This window comes from Apus apus, chromosome 2 (genome assembly GCF_020740795.1).
Source record: "Apus apus isolate bApuApu2 chromosome 2, bApuApu2.pri.cur, whole genome shotgun sequence".
NCBI classification, from domain to species: Eukaryota; Metazoa; Chordata; class Aves; order Apodiformes; family Apodidae; genus Apus; species Apus apus.
Window position 1 is genome coordinate 154930421 of NC_067283.1, and position 18878 is coordinate 154949298.

The 18878-nt window shown below is 46.0% G+C and overlaps 1 protein-coding gene across 10 annotated transcripts in view; it reads left to right on the top strand.

Annotated features, from left to right (window-relative positions):
- The window catches only part of ADGRB1 (adhesion G protein-coupled receptor B1), a 286572-nt gene that overhangs the window by 162934 nt on the left and 104760 nt on the right, over positions 1 to 18878 (top strand). For all 10 annotated transcript variants that reach the window (XM_051612439.1, XM_051612442.1, XM_051612443.1 and 7 more), the window contains 2 exons: positions 2505 to 2607; positions 4467 to 4510. In XM_051612439.1, coding sequence (XP_051468399.1) covers positions 2505 to 2607; positions 4467 to 4510 — 147 coding nt within the window. The remainder of the gene's footprint in view (positions 1 to 2504; positions 2608 to 4466; positions 4511 to 18878) is intronic.

Genomic DNA, 18878 nt, shown 5'->3' on the forward strand with positions numbered 1-18878 from the left:
TGAGATGGGATGCACAGGGGGGCTGGTTTTTCTATCCAGGGATGTGAGCAACGTTTGGTCCAAGCTGGACACTTCTGGAGAGGACACACACAGCAACTGGAGAGACAACAACCTGGCACTCAATAGCCCCATGTACCAAACAGCATTTTTACAGCTGTTTGCACTCTCTTTACAGCCATGAGGTGCCCTCTGAGCTTGTCTGACCTCCTGTCCAAGTCAAATCTTGATGTGATTTGTTTTCTTCCCAGAAGCTGGGTTGCACCATGCATTTACGAAAGACAACTCATCTTCTTCCTGAAAGATTCCCATGGTGTCTGAGTCCCTCACCTCCCCCGGGCAAGCTGCTCAGATGCTTAATTGCCTTCTCTGTCAGAAGATTGACACTTATGTTAAAGCTGGATTTGTCTGACTTTCACTTCCAGGCACTGGGCCTTCAGGTGGGCGACTGAAAAATCCCCCACATGCCAGGAACTGTCAGACATGCCTTTCAACAGAAAGCTTTTGTCTGGTTTTCTAGCATCTGGATCAATTTTCTGTCTCTTTTTTGAACTCTCTCCACTGTTTCCTCATCTTCAAGTGGAATTGAACCCAACAGGACAGTGGCACCCTGTGAAGGAGGGGTGCAGAGAGAAGATGACTGCCTTACCTCCTTGCTGCTGCACAGGACACTCGTGCCTTTTCTGTCACAGCTCTTTATGCAGAACCCAACCTCCCTGGGCACATTTTGGGTCACAGCTCTCCAGAACAGAGCCTGCAGCTCTGCACACAGACCTCGCACACTCCAAACTCAGATGCCTTTCCTGATTCTTGAATGCACTGGGATCATTTCTGGTTGGGCTGTGGCTGCTTGGCTTCACACTGCACACGAGCAACTTCTCTGTGCTAACAACACGCCACGCTGAGAAATCAAACGCTTCTTTGGCTTTTTTTGACCACATCAGTCCTTACATGGTCTGCAGCCTCCAAAAGGATTTTCTGGGTCATCTGGGTTGTTCATGCAAATATTCAACAGCACTGAACCAAGAACTGACCCTTACAGACCCAGCTACTAATGAAGACATGCACTAGTGTTTACCTTCCAGTTGCTCCTATTTTTAACTTCTATACAGCTCCCTGCATTTGAAAGCTTAGAGAGGATATTTACTCCCATTGTTTTCCCCTCTACTCTTTCTTTATAGACTGATATATGTGTTTTATTGCTACTTTATTTTTTCCTTCCTTTATTTTTTCCTCTTTTTTTTTTCCCTTTTTAAGAAAAAAAATGGGTTTTTTTTACCCTGCTAAAACAATTCTTTTGTTCCCTCTGTTGTTTGTGGAACAGTGATTTTTCTGAGCATCCACTTAGCATTTTGTGGATGATTCCAAGTTACTTTTTGTTTTGTTTTGTTTTTGTTGTTGTTGTTTGTTTGTTTTTGGCTTTTTTTAATCCACTTGCTGTTAATCAAGTGCAAGTCTTTTCCATGCATTTTGTTGTTTTTTTGTTTTTTGGTTTTTTTTTTTTTGTAAAAGGAAGGCAAAACTGAGAAAGAATTGTAAGGACTTTGCCAATGACTGTAGAATTGGTGAAAATTCAGATGGGGAAAAGTTTTCCTTGCCCATGGGTTGAGGAAGGGCTGAAAGCAGCCTGATGCTGACCTAGCACTCTACTGCTGAATCCTTCATGGTAACCTTAGAGTGACAACATCCTGAAGTGTTGGCTGGAAGTTTTGCTTCTGTAAACAGCTTTTGCTTGTTTAAAAATCCAAGTCCTTTCCTTCTGCAGAAACAACAGGAACCCCCATGTGTTTAGATGTCATGTCCAGGGAAGTGTCAACAAAGGTTTGCCTTTCCAGGGAGCAGGAACAGAGGCATGGGAGATATCTCCTCCCTTATTGCCTCTCCTGACAGTGAAATCTCATAAGACTGCCAGCTTTATTAGAGTATTTGTCTGGACAAAGACATTTAAACATCCACATGCAAGGTCTGACCTCTTTCCATTTGCTTTTGATCCTCAGAGGATGGAGATACACACCAATGCCTCCAGTAGTGAACTAGACAGGATCTCATCCTGCCCCATAGGCATGTCCTTGCCCATCACTTACTGCAGTGCAGATCAAACCAGCCTTTGAGAGGGAAAATTGGGTTTGTTTAGTTGTTTTTCTTAAAAGGACTTGAAAGGAGCTCTGTTCCCTCATGTCAAGGACAGAAAATAGGTCCGGGACCATTTTGTTACTGCCATAGACATAGCTTTTAAGTCTAGTGGTTTTAGAGGTCTATGTGGTCCATAAAATGGTCTAATTAGTGGAGGAATAAATGTAGAGTGGGTGTGAAAGCTGAACAAAGGCCAGAGGATGGGGTCCATCAGCAGCAAGTGCCTTTGATGGTATTTTAAAGTACTGGGACAAACTCCTTCTGTGCTGTATGCACTAAACCTTGTATCCCCAGTGACGAACACAGTGGAATTCACCACTCTGCACAACTCCCTCAGTTCCCTTTTAAACCTCTCTTTCCCCTCTCCTTCCCAGGAACAGCACTGTTCTGAACTCCAAAGTCATCTCTGTGACTGTGAAGCCATTTCCTCGGTCTCTCCTCACCCCTTTGGAAATTGAATTCTCCCACCTGTACAATGTAAGTCTTTCCTGGGAACCTGCACCATCCTGCAGCTGTGTTTGTTTCTACAGAGCCAGAATCTGGTGCAAGGAAGAAGGTGGTTTTGTTGGGCTCCCGAGACCTCTTTGCTATCCCTTTGCTATCTCTTTGCTATCGTAGGTGAAAGGGATCTGGGGGTCCTGGTAGACAGGAAGATGACCATGAGCCAGCAATGTGCCTTTGTGGCTAAGAAGGCCAATGGCATCCTGGGGTGCACTAGAAAGGGTGTGGTTAGTAGGTCAAGAGAGGCTCTCCTCCCCCTCTATTCTGCCTTGGTGAGGCCGCATCTGGAGTATTGTGTCCAGTTCTGGGCCCCTCAGTTCAAGAAGGACAGGGAACTGCTGGAAAGAGTCCAGCGCAGAGCTACAAAGATGATGAAGGGAGTGGAACATCTCCCTGATGAGGAAAGGCTGAGGGAGCTGGGTCTCTTCAGTTTGGAGAAAAGGAGACTGAGGGGTGACCTCATCAATGTTTACAAATACGTAAAGGGTGAGTGTCAAGAAGATGGAGTTAAGCTTTTTTCAGTGATGACCAGTGATAGGACAAGGAGTAATGGATACAAATTGGAGCATAGGAGGTTTAAGGTGAATATCAGAAAAATTTTTTTTACTGTGAGAGTGACAGAGCCCTGGGACAGGCTGCCCAGAGAGGTTGTGGAGTCTCCTTCTCTGGAGACATTCAAAACCCACCTGGACGCCTTCCTGTGTGATGTACTCTAGGTGACCCTGCTCTGGCAGGGGGGTTGGACTAGATGATCTTTCAAGGTCCCTTCCAACCCCTAGGATTCTATGATTCTATGATTCTATGATCCCAGAACTAATTCAGGCGAGGTTCTGAGACACTCGACTGCAGCCCTGGATTTGGGGTGGTGTTGGTGTCCTGTTGTTGCTCACTGCCAAGGATGCCAAGCATGGGTCAGCCTTGCAAACCTTGCCTGCTCCTGGCTCAGGCATTGCCAATGCAGGAGGAAAGTGGCAGCACTGCTTGCCCAGGGAATATGGGCATGCTTGTCCTGAATTCACTCCATTTCATTGTGGGCATGATCATGGGAGAAGAACTGTGTGCTCATTAGTAAAACTGGCTCCTTGAGGAGCAGAAGAGGGAGGGGAAAGGAGATTTCCATTAATGCTTGCAATGTTCTTTGTGGTCCCAGATACTACTGGAGACATGACTATTACTGTTGTGATCCATGCTTTAAAAGGCACTCAAAGATCCCCTCCAGGTTCCCCTGCTCAACCCTGAACAGATACATTGTGATGAACATTAACATGCCCCAAGGCCTGTTCTTGTTGTGGGTTTCAGATGTCCTCCTGAGGCTCTGCAACATAAATATTAAATCCATCATGTCTTTGCTTTGGACTTTCCTGGGAGGATTTTCCAAAGTGGTCTAAGACAGATGCACTTGTAGTCTCTGACAAACCTTTTCAAGTGCTTTTAAAAACACCTGACCAGTTCCTGCAGGGCTGGAGCACCTTGTCCCACAAAAGCACATCTGGTATTTTATTCAGTTTTCAGATGGGAGTGGCAAAAGGATTCTGTGGAGGAGAAAAGAAGAACTTTAGTAGCTTGAGTCAGGAAAGATGCAGAATCAAATCTTTCTACAGTGTTGAAGCAGAACAAACTGAGGACCATTTTGTTCTTGCCTTTCTAGAGGGTGAAAGAAACTATTCCAAGGACTCAGTTCTGCAGCTGCCCATGATGAGTATCACACACTCCCCAATCTCAGAGAAGTGGAAGCTGTTCTACAGGACCTACATATTTCATTCTAGTTGCTGCAAATGCCCTCAAAGAGCATGGCACTGATTTGATTAATTTTTCCCTTTCTTCTCTCTTTGCAGGGAACCACCAATCAGACCTGCATCTTGTGGGATGAAACTGATGGGTGAGTTCTGTGGGTTTTTCTTTATTTTCATGGGCCCGTTTGGTTTTGGGGGTGAAATCATCACAGTTTTAGCAGTGATGTGTCAGTCTGTCTCAGACCTTGCTCTCTCTACTTGGTTCTTTCTTCCATCCACCTTCATGACTGGCAAAGTCCTTCACTTGGGTGGGGAGTGTATATTCCTTTACACAGACCCATCCCTTCTTTCTGCTATGTCTTTTAGTTCTAGTTGAACTGGGTCTTGTATTTAAAATCTTCATTTGGATGTTGTCAGTATAGACTGGGAAGGGTTCATGTGCCAGGAGCATCATGTATCTGTAGCAGGAAAAGATCTCTCAGTGTCCAAGCAGGGATGTTCATGTGTGGTTCTGCTCCCAGGGAGGAGTTTTTGCATTTTCCTTTTATGTTTTAAATCCAAGCCTACATTTTGCAGAAGTGGCATCTTACTTTGCAAAAGTGGCCTTCCCTCCCTGGAAGTGTTTCAGGTCAGGTTGGATGGGACTTGGAGTAACCTGGTCTAGTGTGACATGTCCCTGCCCATGCAGAGGGGTTGGAACTAGATGGTCTTTAGGGTCACTTCCAACCCAAATCATTCCATGATTCTATGGTTTTGAAATTTCCAATTTTGGGTTTTCCAACATGAGAAAGGTGTGAACTGAGACCAAGGGGTGTGGTGTCATTTGCAGATTCCCCTAAATTGGTTTCAACATCCCAGTGCTTGGCTGTCTTCAATGCTCACCCCCAAACTGGGCACCATAAAGAGAGTAATGCAAAGCCAGAGCCCACTGTTGCAAACACAGCCTGCAGTGGCATAGCAGCAATTGTGCTGCTGTGATACAGGAAAGTGATTTCTGCCAGGATTCCTGCAATGACTGGAGCTGTTCAAGTGTTGAGTGATGTGTTTGTGGTTAGCAGGGAGAAATCTCAAGTCACCACAGTCGGAACCATAAATCCCACATGGGAAGTAGTTGTCAGAGAGTGTGTAACTTGCAAAAAAAATAGTTAAGTACACTCTAGAAGTGTGGTCTTAAATACTACGTGAGCTTGACAAAGATACAAACTGTTTGTTTTAGTGGTGTTTTTACTTCATTGACTTCTTTATCTCAGTTTGAGGACCAACCTGATTTTTTTCCTGTTTACAGTCACTTTCCTTCCTTGATATCTTATGTATTTGCCACATAGCTCTGCATTTATTGTTATTATTTATTATCATTATCTTCAGCATCTGAAAAATGGTTCTATTCTTCTCCTTTTATGCTCCATTAAGTAGCATATAGACACCTAAACAGGCAACGTATTTGCAGCCATTACTGTTCTTGTTGGTTTGTGATTAATTTGACAAATATGAGTGGATCCAAAGCAAAGCTAAAGAATGCAGAGGGACTGTCTGTGAAATCACACCCATGTTGTAGTCCAGGACAGAACTGGTCACTCTGGGTTGGAGGGAAACTTCTACAACATTAGAAGACAGTAGAGATGCAGGAGCCCCTTATGTGCCATGCTGGCCTCACATGGCAGCACACAGGTGAACCTTCAGGAAATTAGTAACATGGATTTTTATTATGATACCTCTGTGCCAGAAAGCAGACTGAGTCTGTAGGTCAGCTCAGAGTAGAGGTTTGTGTATAGGTAGGCAGACTTGGGAGGAGCCTTTGATGGGAGCTGGCTTGCTCTGCTAAATCTGCTACCTCTCCATGCTGGAATGGGATTAAAACACTTTTCTACAAACCCGTTTTTTGGCAAGTAAAGTCTCTTGTGGTCTGCACACCAACTTGTTGTTCTTGGCTTTCTAGGTTCTCAAGAAAGGGTTGTGTCCAAAATAATGGAGGTGTTTCACTGCCATGCTCAGAGCAGGATTTAATTGACTGTAGCCTGAGTGAAAAGAAGACCAAAATCCAGTTTGCACATGGTTGGATCTGAAGGATAGTGATGGCGTTGGGGTTGGGTGCTCTGTCAGAGCCAGCACTGAAAGGTGCCTGGTATGAGAAAGATGAAGGGCTGTCCAGTGCTGATTGTGGATTGAAATGCTTGAATGCCATTGCTGATCTGGACACAAAGCAGTGCCCAGCTCAGCATCATCACCTCTGCCTTTCCTGGGAGGTCTGGCTGCTCCATTTCATTGAGCAACCTGGTCTAGCAGGAGGTGTCCCTGCCCTTGACAGGGATCTTAGAACTAAATGATCTTTACAGTTCCTTCCAACCCAAACCATTCTGTGATTCTATAATATAATTGATCCCAAGGCCTGACAGCTTGTTTGGCTGCCTGTTTTCTCTCTGGGATGAGAGGTGTTAGGAATGTTTTCAGTCTTTAATCCTTGCAACTCCACAGCACCAAAGGATGGGTTGTAGCTATGAGTCGAGCAGAAAATTTCTTGGCATGGATGCTGTGATTCAGTTGTCAAGGATGGTTTTCAAAACCCCAGCAGACTGGCTGTGCAAATGTTTCTGTTAAGAGTTCTTTCTGTGCATGTTGGGGTGTGTGTGTACATGCTTGCGAGTGTTTTCAACCAATGTTTGCAATCTCAAGAGGCTGAAACATCAAAAAAGCTGATGTCAGCAGATTATGCTAGAGGATGTTCCAAAGCTAGCTCTGATCCAATGACCTCTGGCAACAGGAGCTGCCAAGATGTTTCCACAACGTTTTAAAACTGATTTGCCCCACTACCACCTCCTGGGAAAGTCTAATGAAAGGCAAACTATGCAAAGCCTATTCTCCAGGCCTGAACACTCACCTCAAACTTGAAGGGCATTCTGGAGCTGCCAAGGGTTTTGCATCACAGTTTTGGATAATTGTTTGCTGTTTGGAGCAAGGATTTTTAGGTTCAACCCCTGGTCTGTTGTTTGGTACATGGCAGAGATCACGACTGGTGACTCTAAGCCAAGAAATCCTGAGGTTCAGCTGCACTTTTGTGGGTTCCCCTCTTTGCTTCCATCTTCTCCTTCCTGCCACCCTTCTCTTTATATTGGAGGTTTTCCCATGGATCACTCTATATAGTTTTGCAAGTGGGTGAATCTCAGCAAATCCCATTTCCCAACTATGACCAATTTAATGGCTTCACAGCTTTATTTTACTGCCTGTTATTCACCCTGTCCTATGTCCTGTGCAGCCTAAGTCAGCCTACCATGGTCTGCTTGCTCAGAAGACACCACTGTCTCTTAAGCTTGCCCTTTTCATGGTCTGTGTGCTCCTGCTCCAAGACTGGCAGTCCATGAGGTCCTTCCCTAAATTCACAGTCATCCCTCTGAGGCTGCAGATTTTGGAGGTCCAAACTCCACCTGATTCCAGTGAACCAGCCTCTTGATTTAGGTCTTTGCAGCCAATGTGACTTAACAAGTACAGAGGTAGGAAACAAAAAGCAGTCCTCACGTGAGAGATCCTGCCTGTTACTACAGCCACGTGGACTTTCAATCCCATGCAAAACATGCCACAGCCCTTTAGAGGACTTTGAAAATGGGCTGTGAAGGGTTGAACTGTAAAATTGCAATTAGAAAAGACAATTATCATGTGGGCCTGTGCTTCCTCCAAGATAGAACTGTTGAGCTGAGCACTTAAAAAAAAAAAAGGAAGGAACCCCTAATGTTCATTCATTTGCATTTAGATAGATATTTAAGCTTGTAATGTTAATAATGGATTTTTGATTTATTAATCCCAGCCCCTTTGAGTGACTGTTAGATTTGTGGGTGGCACCTCTCCATCTCTTTTCTCTTCCTCTTGCCCCCAACTCTTTATGTCATAAGAGGGGAGAAGATCAGGGACTAATTTCTGTTGTGTTTGGTGCTGCAAATATGATTAATGAGCTTAGCACTGGCAGGGTAAATTGAAAGTTGAAATCTGAGAATGATTTGGGATTCTCTGGCTCTCCTCCAAGGGTATTCATCTGGAGTAATTATTAGCTACTTAGCCCTGCTGAAATTAAAACCCAGCCAGGATGTGGTCTCCTGCTCCCTCTTTCTCTTGTTGGGACAGGATGGAGGGAGTTGATGGATACAGTCATCTTATGTGCTTTCACGTTCTTGTGCATCACCAGATTTTTTATTTCTTGCCTGCTTTACTCTGGTGCACAACAGGAAAGCCACGTGGGAAGGGGTACAGGGAAACAACTGACAAAATCTGTGGTTCCTGGTGGCAACACTGTTTCATGGCTGCAGCAGAAGAGGTCGGACTGGTTAGTGTAAGAAACAACTTACTTGGCTGTAGATCACGCAGTAAGACAGCTTATTTATGCTGACAAAGAGGGAATAGTCCCCCCCAGACACAAATAGGGAGGGATCCCAAAATCCCAAGAGATATCAGTGTACTTCTCTCCTCTTTAGGCCTATACATGACATCTATATTACATATTTTCTACCACAAAACTCCAGCTGCCTATGGGGAGCAACACTGCCAGTGACATGCCCTTCATGTCACCCCATGCAAGGTGTCTGTGCTGGGGTTTGCCAGTACTCCTGTTCCACCTCCATTGTCCTTTATTAGCACCTTTTATTTCACTCCAGCTGCCAATGCTGCCTTTCCTTGGTGCTCCTGTGCAGGATTTGAGGGGATGTCTGTGAAAGACAGCAGCATTGTACTTACAAAGGCTGGGAGGTTAATCTGAATATTCCCATTAGTTCTCCTGTGTTAAACCCAGTTAAAAATACCCCCCTAAATCATCCTGTCTGATTACACTCGTGGGGTGCAACCATGTAGATTGAATTATGGTCCCATGAGCCCCTTTTTAGTCCTGCTGAGAGTGGGTCTAACATGGTGAAACTCAGTCAGACCTCTAGAGCCTGAGGATTTACCTTTCCTGCTCAACCTGGGCTCTGGGGCTGCTGGGAGCACCAAGCAGAACTGCTCCCAAGGGACTATTTTCCCAGGCATCTGCCTTACACTGAGGTCACGTTTTCCTGGAAACCTTGTCACTTGGTGTTCCAGGTGTTGCAGGAAAGAGGTGGTCCAGCCCTTGGTTGACACAAAGTACCAAGAGGACTGATACTTTTTTTGGCCTTCCCTGAGGTGCTGCCCAGCAGTCAGCAGTGTCTCTGCCACTGACAAAGCAGGAGCTGGTTTATTCTCCAGTGCCTTTCACAGCACAGGATGCAGGAAAAGTTGAGCAGAACAATATCAGGCTTTTGCTGCCTGCCAACAGAACATGGTTTAATGGCTCTCAACAGAAGGGAAAGAGGGAGAGGAGAGAGGATTCAGAGGCTTTAAATCAACTGCTCCAGCTTTTCTGTCGCTTCCCTAGAAAAGGGGGCAGGAATATGAATGGAACACATTAATTCCCTTTACTGAACAGGCAAAACCCAGACACTGAGATCTAGGTCCTTGGGTTCAGTGGGATAAAGCCCAACCTCAGCTCAGTGCTGAGTGTGCACTGTAAGCCAGAGCACCACGGGGTTCAGGATACCTCGTGTGTGTCTAGACACGTGTGCTACTTTATTGATGTAAATACACATGTGCAAAATATGTGCAAGGACATAAAAAGGTGATTTGTGGGAACAAGCAAGTCCTGGTGACTGAATGTAAGTACAGAAAAATGTTGTTGTGTTTCTGTGCACGATCAGGGCTGCAGGGTATTGCTGGTGAGCCAGTGTGGATGAAATCAGGTGGGGTATGAAGGTATCTTCAAGTACAAGGCAGTATTTGTTTATATGTGCTTGTGTGTGGACAACACAAAATTGTGTATGTATACAAAAGGATTTCAGTGTGTTGGTTGATAAGAAGTGCATGAGCCAACAACTATGTGCTGGTAGCCCAGAATGCCAACTGTGTCCTGGGTTGCTTCAACAGCAGTGTGACCAGCAGGTCAAGGGGATTCTTTCCCTCCACTCTGCTCTGGTGAGACACTACCTGCAGTGCTAGGTCCAGTTCTGGAGTCCCCAGTGCAAGAAGGACATGGAGCTGTTGGAGTGAGATCACAGGAGGCCATGAAGATGATCATAGGGTCAGAGCACCTCTGTTCTGGAGACAGGCTGGGAGAGTTGGGGTTGTTCAGCCTGGAGAAGAGAAGGCTCCAGGGAGAGGCCTGAGCACCTTCCAGTGCCTGAAGGGGCAACAGGAAAGCGAGAGAGAGGATTTTTACAATGACATGGAGTGATAGGACATGGGGTAATGGTTTCAAACTGAAAGAGAGTAGATTTAAATTAGATATTAGGGAGAAATTTTTCAGTGTGAGACTGGTGAGACACTGGCATAAGTTGCCCCATCCCTGGCAGTGTTCAAGGCCAGGTTGGATGGGGCTTGGAGCAACCTGGTCTAGTGGGAGGTGTCCCTGCACATGGCAGGGGGTTGGAAATAGATTATCTTTAAGGTCCCTTCCAACCCAAACCATTTGATGATACTATGAAATGTACAAAAGCACCCAGATCAGGCTGCTGACACAAGCCAACCTTCATTTGTACATGGGTCTCCAGGTAGAATTGCACCCATGCAGCTGCCTGTACACAATATATGTTTAAATGCAGGAGCTATAGAGTACATGTGTGTGTGCAGAGGAATGTACAGCCTGCTGTGCACCCCAGGCTGGGGCTGCATGTTTTGCCTGAATTCCTGCCTGCTCTTTTTATTTACAGATATTTGCTCTGAATCCATGATACCTTTGCTCATCCCCTTTGCAGATGGGAGGGGATAAATTTAGCAGCCATGTGCCCTTCTGTGACCATCTGCCATAGAAGAGCCAGGCTGCTGAAGACTTTTGGTGGCATGTGGTGGAAATTCAACTTGACTTCCCAAGTTGTATGAAGGGACTCCAGGTCCATTCACTGGTGCATTTCTGCTGCATTTCCCATGGTGCTTGTCTGTGTGGTACCTTGAATGTGCTGAGAATATAATAACACAATACAGGCACCTGGATGTGCTGGTGGAGAGCTCTGATTCACAGCTCCAGGCCTGTAAGTGTAGGAGGAAAAAAGGAGGGTGGAGAAACTTGAAGTCCACCCTTGGTATACTCTAACTGAAATGACTCAATAGCCAACAGGGTGCAGCCTTGAGGCACCTTCAAGGCAGGCTCAGGTGCATGGAAGTGACACAGCTGCACTATGGGATGTTAAGAACCCTCTGTGTGTAAAAATTAAGAATAGCATCACGGTGCCTCCTCATAATTCTTTGATGGATTGATTTTATTCACCCTTTAAGACACTGGAATAGGTTGCTCAGGGAGGCTGTGGATGCTTCTTCCCTGGAGTTGCTCAAGGCCAGGTTGGATGAGGGTTGTGCAGCCTGGTCTAGTGTAAGGTGTCCCTACTTACAGCAGGGAGGTTGGAACCTGATGATCTTTAAGGTTCTTTCCAACTTTCACCCTTCTATGATTCTATGATTCTATGATTCTATGTTTCTATGATTCTATGATTTTATGATTCCATGATTATGAGCACAAGAAAACCTGTATGGATCCAAAGCAGGATTTCCCAGATGGTCCTGTCTCTAAAACTGAAGTTCCCAGCACCATCCTGAGGACAACAGGTCTGTGTCTTCTGGACAACTGTTTGACTTTGTTGGAAGCTGAAGGCTGCAGAGTTGCCTGTGCATGATGCGAGAAAGATGTCATGGTCTCAAGTTGTGCCACAGGAAGTTTAAATCAGATATTAGGAGAAACTTTTTCACTGAAAGAGTCATTAAACACTGGAACAGGCTTCCCAGGGTGATGGTTGAATCATGGTCCCAGGAGGTGTTTAAAAGACGTGTAGAGGTGATGTTTAGGGACATGATATAGCACTGGACAGTCCTCTTATTTTATGTGAGCTCATGGGAAATGGTCAGGATGTGGAGACAGGTTTATGTCTCCATCATATTGCTCAAGTTGGGTAGGACTGATGGATCTGGGGGAAGAGTGCTGAGAAGTGGCACACTGTGAATAAGGATAGGGAAAGTTTTTCCCTATTTTTCAAGAGGATAAAAGGACTTGTTTTTCTTTGCACCTGCACTAGGAAATTAAATGTTCTGCTAAAACACAGCAGCAAAAGGAGGACACAGAGCCTGGGATGCAGCCTTCATCTAATGATGAACTTTCTATGTGTCTGGGCAAATCAGCTTAAGCTTTGTGCCTCAGTTTTCCCTGAGTCTACCATGCTAATAACATCAGACATTCTAAATGTCATGCAATTTAGGAGCAAGGAGCTCCATTCTGTGATGTTAGTAACAAAAAAAATAAAATACTAAAAAAAAAAAGTGTTATTATTTATCCTTGAGAAATTATGATCTAAACATGAGTTTAGATTGAACTGGTCACCCATGCAGGATGAGCTCACATGGTGTCAGCTTTGCCCATCACGTCTCGCTCGCGTGAGCACCAGCGAAGTATCACGACGTGATTTTTAGTCTTCATGAAGTGGAATGGGACCAGGGAGGCTCAGGGCAATCCCTGTGAGACAGAGAGCACTGTAGCATGGGACACCAGCTTGTGTATCCCACTGGCTCCCTGAGCTAACGGTGGCCTCTGAGCCAAGTGGCAGAGCAGATGGATGAAGGCAGGCAGCACCAGCCACCCCTGACCGCCGGCTCCCTGCGGGGCAGGGCAGCTTCTCCCACCGCAGGGAGAACCAAGGTCTTGCAGCTGACCTGCTGCCAGAGAGGGATGAGCAGGGGCAGAATCACAGAATGTCCCTGGCTGGAAGAGACCTCCAAGACCACCCAGTCCAGCCTTAGACTTAACACCTCAAGCTCACCACTAAACCATGTCCCTAAGCACCAGGTCCACACACTGTTTAAGTGCCTCCAGAGATGATGGCTCCACCATCACCCTGGGCAATCTATTCCAATGCCTGACTACCCTTTCAATGAAAAAATGCTGCCTAATATCTAACCTAAAGTGCAGCTTGAATCCATTCCCTCTGGTCCTATCACACGTCACCAGGGAGAAGAGGCTGTCCCCCTCATCACTCCAGCCTCCTTTGAGGTAGTTGTAAAAAGCAATGAGGTTTCCCCTCAGGCTCTTCTTCTCCAGACTAAACAACCCCAGCTCCCTCAGCCACCCCTCATAAGACTTGTGCTCTAGGCCCTTCACAAGCCTCAGTGCTGAGACCTCATGGAATGTGATAGGAAAAGCTCTCCTCATAGAGAGGACAGATCCTCTTCACCTTGACCATCAGATTTATTTAAATCAAATTTAACCACCAGTCAGGAGCTGCAAAGAGAACAATAACTGATGCAGCAAGGTCAGAAAGCCCCGTTACCAGGACTATAATGATTTTCAGCCTTGTGAAGGACCTTTACAGGGCCTTGCAAATATTTTGATTCAATTACAGCAATCACTTGAAAGTGCTTTGAAAGGAGGTGGTAGCAAGGTGGGTGTTGGTCTCCAAAACAACAAGAGACAGGACAAGAGGAAGTTAAGCTTGTGGATGTTAAAATTGGACATTAGGAAAAAATTCTTTACTGAAAGGGTTGTCAGGCACTGGAACAGGCTGCCCAGGGAAGTGGTGGAATCACTATCCCTGGAGGTATTTAAAAAACGTGTATGTGGTGCTGAGGGACATGGTTTAGTGGTGGACTTGGCAGTGCTTGGTTAGTGGTAGAACCTGATGTTCTTGAAAGTATTTTCCAACAAAAGTGATTCTGTGATTCTAAGATGCATATTAATCTCCCAGAGTTGCCTCTCAAGGTGTTTTCATACACATGTGGAATGTTGGTGGGATGGTAAGTCAGGCAGGGAAGTTGCTCTCGTCTCTAATGGAGAAACAGGGAAAAAAAAACAGTCTCTGCTAGAACCTGGTGCCTCACAGGGTGGCCCTAAGCCTGATCCAGCAAGAGCCTAGATCTTCCTGGGATGAAGTATGCAGGTTTGAGGACAATTCTTTCTTTCTGATGTGGATGAAAGTGCAGACAGTAAAGTGGGTGGGAAGTACATCGTTTCCCCTCAACTTTTGATGATGTATCTGATCTCCCACCAGCTGACCAAGAGAACAAAACCAGAAAGGGTCATAATTGCATTGATGAGTTAGGGGCTGTCCTAAAAAACCTGACTGCTTTCATTTGCAGGTGGGGAAGGAGAAACCAAGGGAATGATTTATCCACTGGCACCAAGGAGAAGCAGAGCTGAGCCACAACTCAGATCTCCTGTCCTTCCTTATGGTTGTGCTGGTGGCTCTGAATAGAAGTTAACTATGTCATGTATTGAGAGAACAGGAGCCCAGAGGAGGCAAGGATCCAGGAGAAGACTAATTTATTTTCAGCTGTGGATATTACTTATTTAATGGCAGTTTTAGCTCATATGTCGTATCTTAAGGAATGCTGAGCATCCTTCAAACTTCCTCAGGGCTCCTGACGGTTTCAAGGGCACTAGCTCCACAGGATTTGGCTTAGGGACCATCAATATGCATGCATTTTTTTTTTCCCTGATTAACCTAGGGCTGGGACACTAGTGCTGCAAAGGGCTCCTTGCAGGTCTTTTGACTGTGACCTGGGATATCTTTGACTTTGATCTTCCATATGGGCCCAAATGAAAGCTGCAGTGGTGTTTTAGGGGCAGCCATTAGTAGGAGATTTATTTGGTTCCGGCAGACTTTTCCAGTCTGTGTATCCCATGAATGGGTCAAAACTGTGCTGGAGACTGTGACAGTCTTCAATATCATATGCCAAAGGACTGTTTAGTTACTGGTGGTCATGAACGAGGCAGAGAACTTGATGGAAATACCTAATCCAGGCAGCTTGAAGGAAAACAGTGTCTCTGGAGCTGCTGCACATGTGGCAATGCAAAAGGAGAAGAGGGAGCTCCCTGTGTCTAACAGTGCTGCAGGATCTGGCTTCTGGCTGGGAAAATCATCCTTCAGCCACAGAGGTACCTGAAAGGAAGGGATTATTGATGCCTAGGGTGTAATTTCCACGTGCCAGCACACGGGGAGGGGGTGTGAGTGCAGGAAAGGCTGTAACACTCACAGCTGCAGCCCCAGCATCTTTGCAGTCTTTAAAGGTGTCCTCATTAGTCCTGGCAGAGAACCTGCTGCCTGTGCCCAAGAGAAACAACGTAGGGTGAAGAGGGAGCTCGAATGTGTTTTGACTGAGACTCCTGTCAAAGGACAGGAGGAACCTGCAGCTCAGAACTGGCATTGGCTCACCATGCTGGAGCAGACACACAAGGAATGGTATGGAGATGATAGGGTAGGATAATTTCAGATGGAATAGAGCTACACAGACATATAGTTTCAACTGCCCCACCACTTCAGTGCTGCCTGAAAGTTAAAGCATGTTATTAATGGCATTGTCCAAGTGCCTTTTCAACACTGGTGGGCTTGGGACATCAACCATATGCCATGAAAGCCCATTACAGTGTTCTACCACCCTTTCAGTAAAGAAATGCTTCCTAATATCCAATCTGATATGATGGAGTAGTGCATCCTATCACAGTATTCTCAGGAGTATTATGGTTGTGGGACAAAAACGGTTGGGTTTGTTTTTTGTTTCATGTAGCTATCAAAAAAAAACATTCCACCTCCTACCCCCCCACACCTCCCCTTCCTGGAGGCTGCTGCATTTGTCTCCGTGCAGACCTCAGTATCTCAGAAGCATTGTTAGAAATGGCATCACAATGTTGGGCATTTCCCTGCTTCCCAGTTCACTTCCACTCAATTCATTCAGTTTGCAAGTGCAAAAGATGCTTTTGCTAATTGCCAGCTCTGCTGGCTTCTCCTGGGATCTGGAAAGCAGCTGAGATTGTCCTGCCTGTTACATCTTTAGCAGCAGTCAAGAGCTGTTGCTGCAGTCTGTGAAACAGGACTTACATGACTCCTACTGCTGTCGTGCTCGAGGATTTCACAGCCTTCAATGTGCTGTTACTGCAACTGGAGCTGAACAAAAGCCTCATTTTCTAGGTCACTTACACTTCTGACGTTTCTTTAACATTTGCCTTTATCCAGATTCCTGTTTTAGGAGAATTTTAGTGAACAGCACAGGCAGGAGAAAGCCCTCTCAGTCAAATGAAAAGTGTCATTTCGCTTTTGAGGCTTTCACAATGAAGATGGCTTTAAAATGCAGCAAAACTGACAGTAATTCTCAGAACATTTCTGCTCTTCTGAAGCTGGAGCCATGCAGGGAGCTGCTCTCAGGTCCCCAGAACATGGGACTTGCAAGAAGCACTTTTGCTCTCCTGCCCTCCCTCCCAGGTAAGCTATCAGAAGAGGTGGCCAGGGACACTCCAGCTTGGGAGCAGTGCTCTTTCATTCTGACATTGCTTGTCATCTGAGGAAAAAAGGAAAGAAAGATGAAAAAGGAGGATGGAGTGGGACCTGTCACATCCACTGTACACTTCCTGCTCAGTTCTGTTATTCTTGAGCAGATGAGGGCTGAGACCAGCAGCTTCATCACTTTGGTCCTAACCTGCTTGTCGACTCACTGCTCAGTGTGTGTGGACGACCTTGATTCACAAGCCAGCAAGGCTGGCAAAGGCATTTGGATGAACTGAGGAGAATACAGCCAGCCTGTACCAGCACATACCTCAGCTCTGTGGTTTCCAAGTCTTTTTTTCCTTCCGGATCACTGAGAGTTAATCTAAATATCTGGATCAACTTCATCACTTCTACACACCTGTGAACACCTTTGGACCTGCTTTGTTCTCCATACCCTCTCTCCCCAGCTGGTTCTCTTTTCCTGGTGGCTCCAGAAACTTCCTTCTCCGCAAAATCTCTGCTCTTTATTCCTTAGAGTAAAGCTGAACAACTCCTGTTGCTATTGCTTATGCTCATTTGCTTCTCGCCTCGAGACATTCCCCTCTCCCCACCCTCACAGCTGGAGAGGGGAGATTTGCAGCAGCAGGAACCCCTTTTATCCACCCTCTCCAAGCCCAGGCCGATCTCCTACTGAGACTCCTGGCTCCTGGTGCCAGCTTGACTTCTGGAGCCAACACCCTGGCAATGTGCAGGTCAACTGAACCAGGGGATAAAAGCTTCCTGCTGGGGTTCTGCATTTCATCTGTGGTGGTGATACAAACTGGCTAATTCCCAGGTTCCTTGCCTCCCCTGGGCCTTAGAAAAGAGGGCACCAAGAGGACTGAGCACATTTTGTTGTTATAGGCTTAATACCTGAGATCTCAGTATCAGCGGGACTTCTGAGTATCCTGGCTTAGGACCTATAGACCAGATCCTGCTCCCTCCAGACTCTGGTGAAGGCTGTATCACAAGTCAGTGCCTTTGAATAGCAGAAACTGGTTCACATTCTGCAAGGACATTGCTCAGAGAATCTGCACAGGTCTGCAGGAGGTGCAGAAGGAAGGTTTCTGTGATCAGTCTGCCAAGGGAGAAAGCAATGATAGATGTGTTTGGCACTGGCATGCATGTATATCATTTTTAGGTGTATTGGGGTAGATAGATGGGCAGGAGAGAAGGACACTTCACCCCTAGGACTGTGTCGTCTGCTGTATGACCAGCAATTTCTGCAATAAAGGCCATTCCCAGGGCTGCAAACCCAAGACAGGACAGCACAGACATTTTTCAGTATAAATTGCTTTAGCCAGCACAGTCATCATTTGTACTGACTTATAATTGTCAGATATTTAATTAGCTGAGGAGTATTTCCACATCTTCTTATTAAGTGAGAAGTCAGAAACTCCTTAACGGGTGAATATTCTCTGAGTCCCTCCAAAGCCTGTCCCTGCAGCTCAGCTGAACTTCAGCACATAAAACACAGCAGACACATGAGTGCAAGTTTGCACAGATGCTGCAACTTCCATCCGATTTAGGACAGTGGGTTGTCTGAGAGTTGGGGCTGTTGCTGGAGGTGTGAGATAAAATCCACTGCCTGGGTTTATTGGGAAGCACTCTGTCCTTCATGTCACCCAGATGTGCAGAGACAAGGTAGGATGGGGAGGGAGGAGGAGAGAGCTTAATGAATAAATGTTGCTGGGAGGAGAGAGGTTTCCACCAGCCTGTATCTCTGAAAGCCATTTTCATTAGCAGAAAGTGGGTTTAAAAGGTTTTGGTAGCAATCCCTCTTTGCAGAAGTTCCAGGGGCTGGCAGAGTGTTAAGTTACCAGCGTAGCTTTGGTTAAATACATTTTCAGCAACAAAGCTGGGGAATCACTCTCCCTCCTCCCCCGTGACCTGCTTTCCTGAGGAAAGCATAAGCAGCAGATCCGTGTTGCTTTGCTCGGCACCTGCTCCTTATTTCTTCTCTTTGCAATTACTGGGGTGCTATGGCTGTGGGTCTTTTCTCCCAGCCAGGTCCATCAGAGGGAAAGCAGGAATTAGAGCAGATCCGACAACTGTCATGCCAGCCACATAAAACCATTGAGCTTGCACAGTGAGGGAAATTTTCCAGAAAAAAAACCCTTCTGCCAGCTTTGCAGGTCTGAAGCTTGATTTGTGTTTCAACCTCCTGCCAGTCCAGCCAGGCTTTTAGCAGGCTGGAGGAGGGAAGTTTGCTCCACTGCTTTCTAGTTTCACTGCCGTCCTGAGCTTTGCT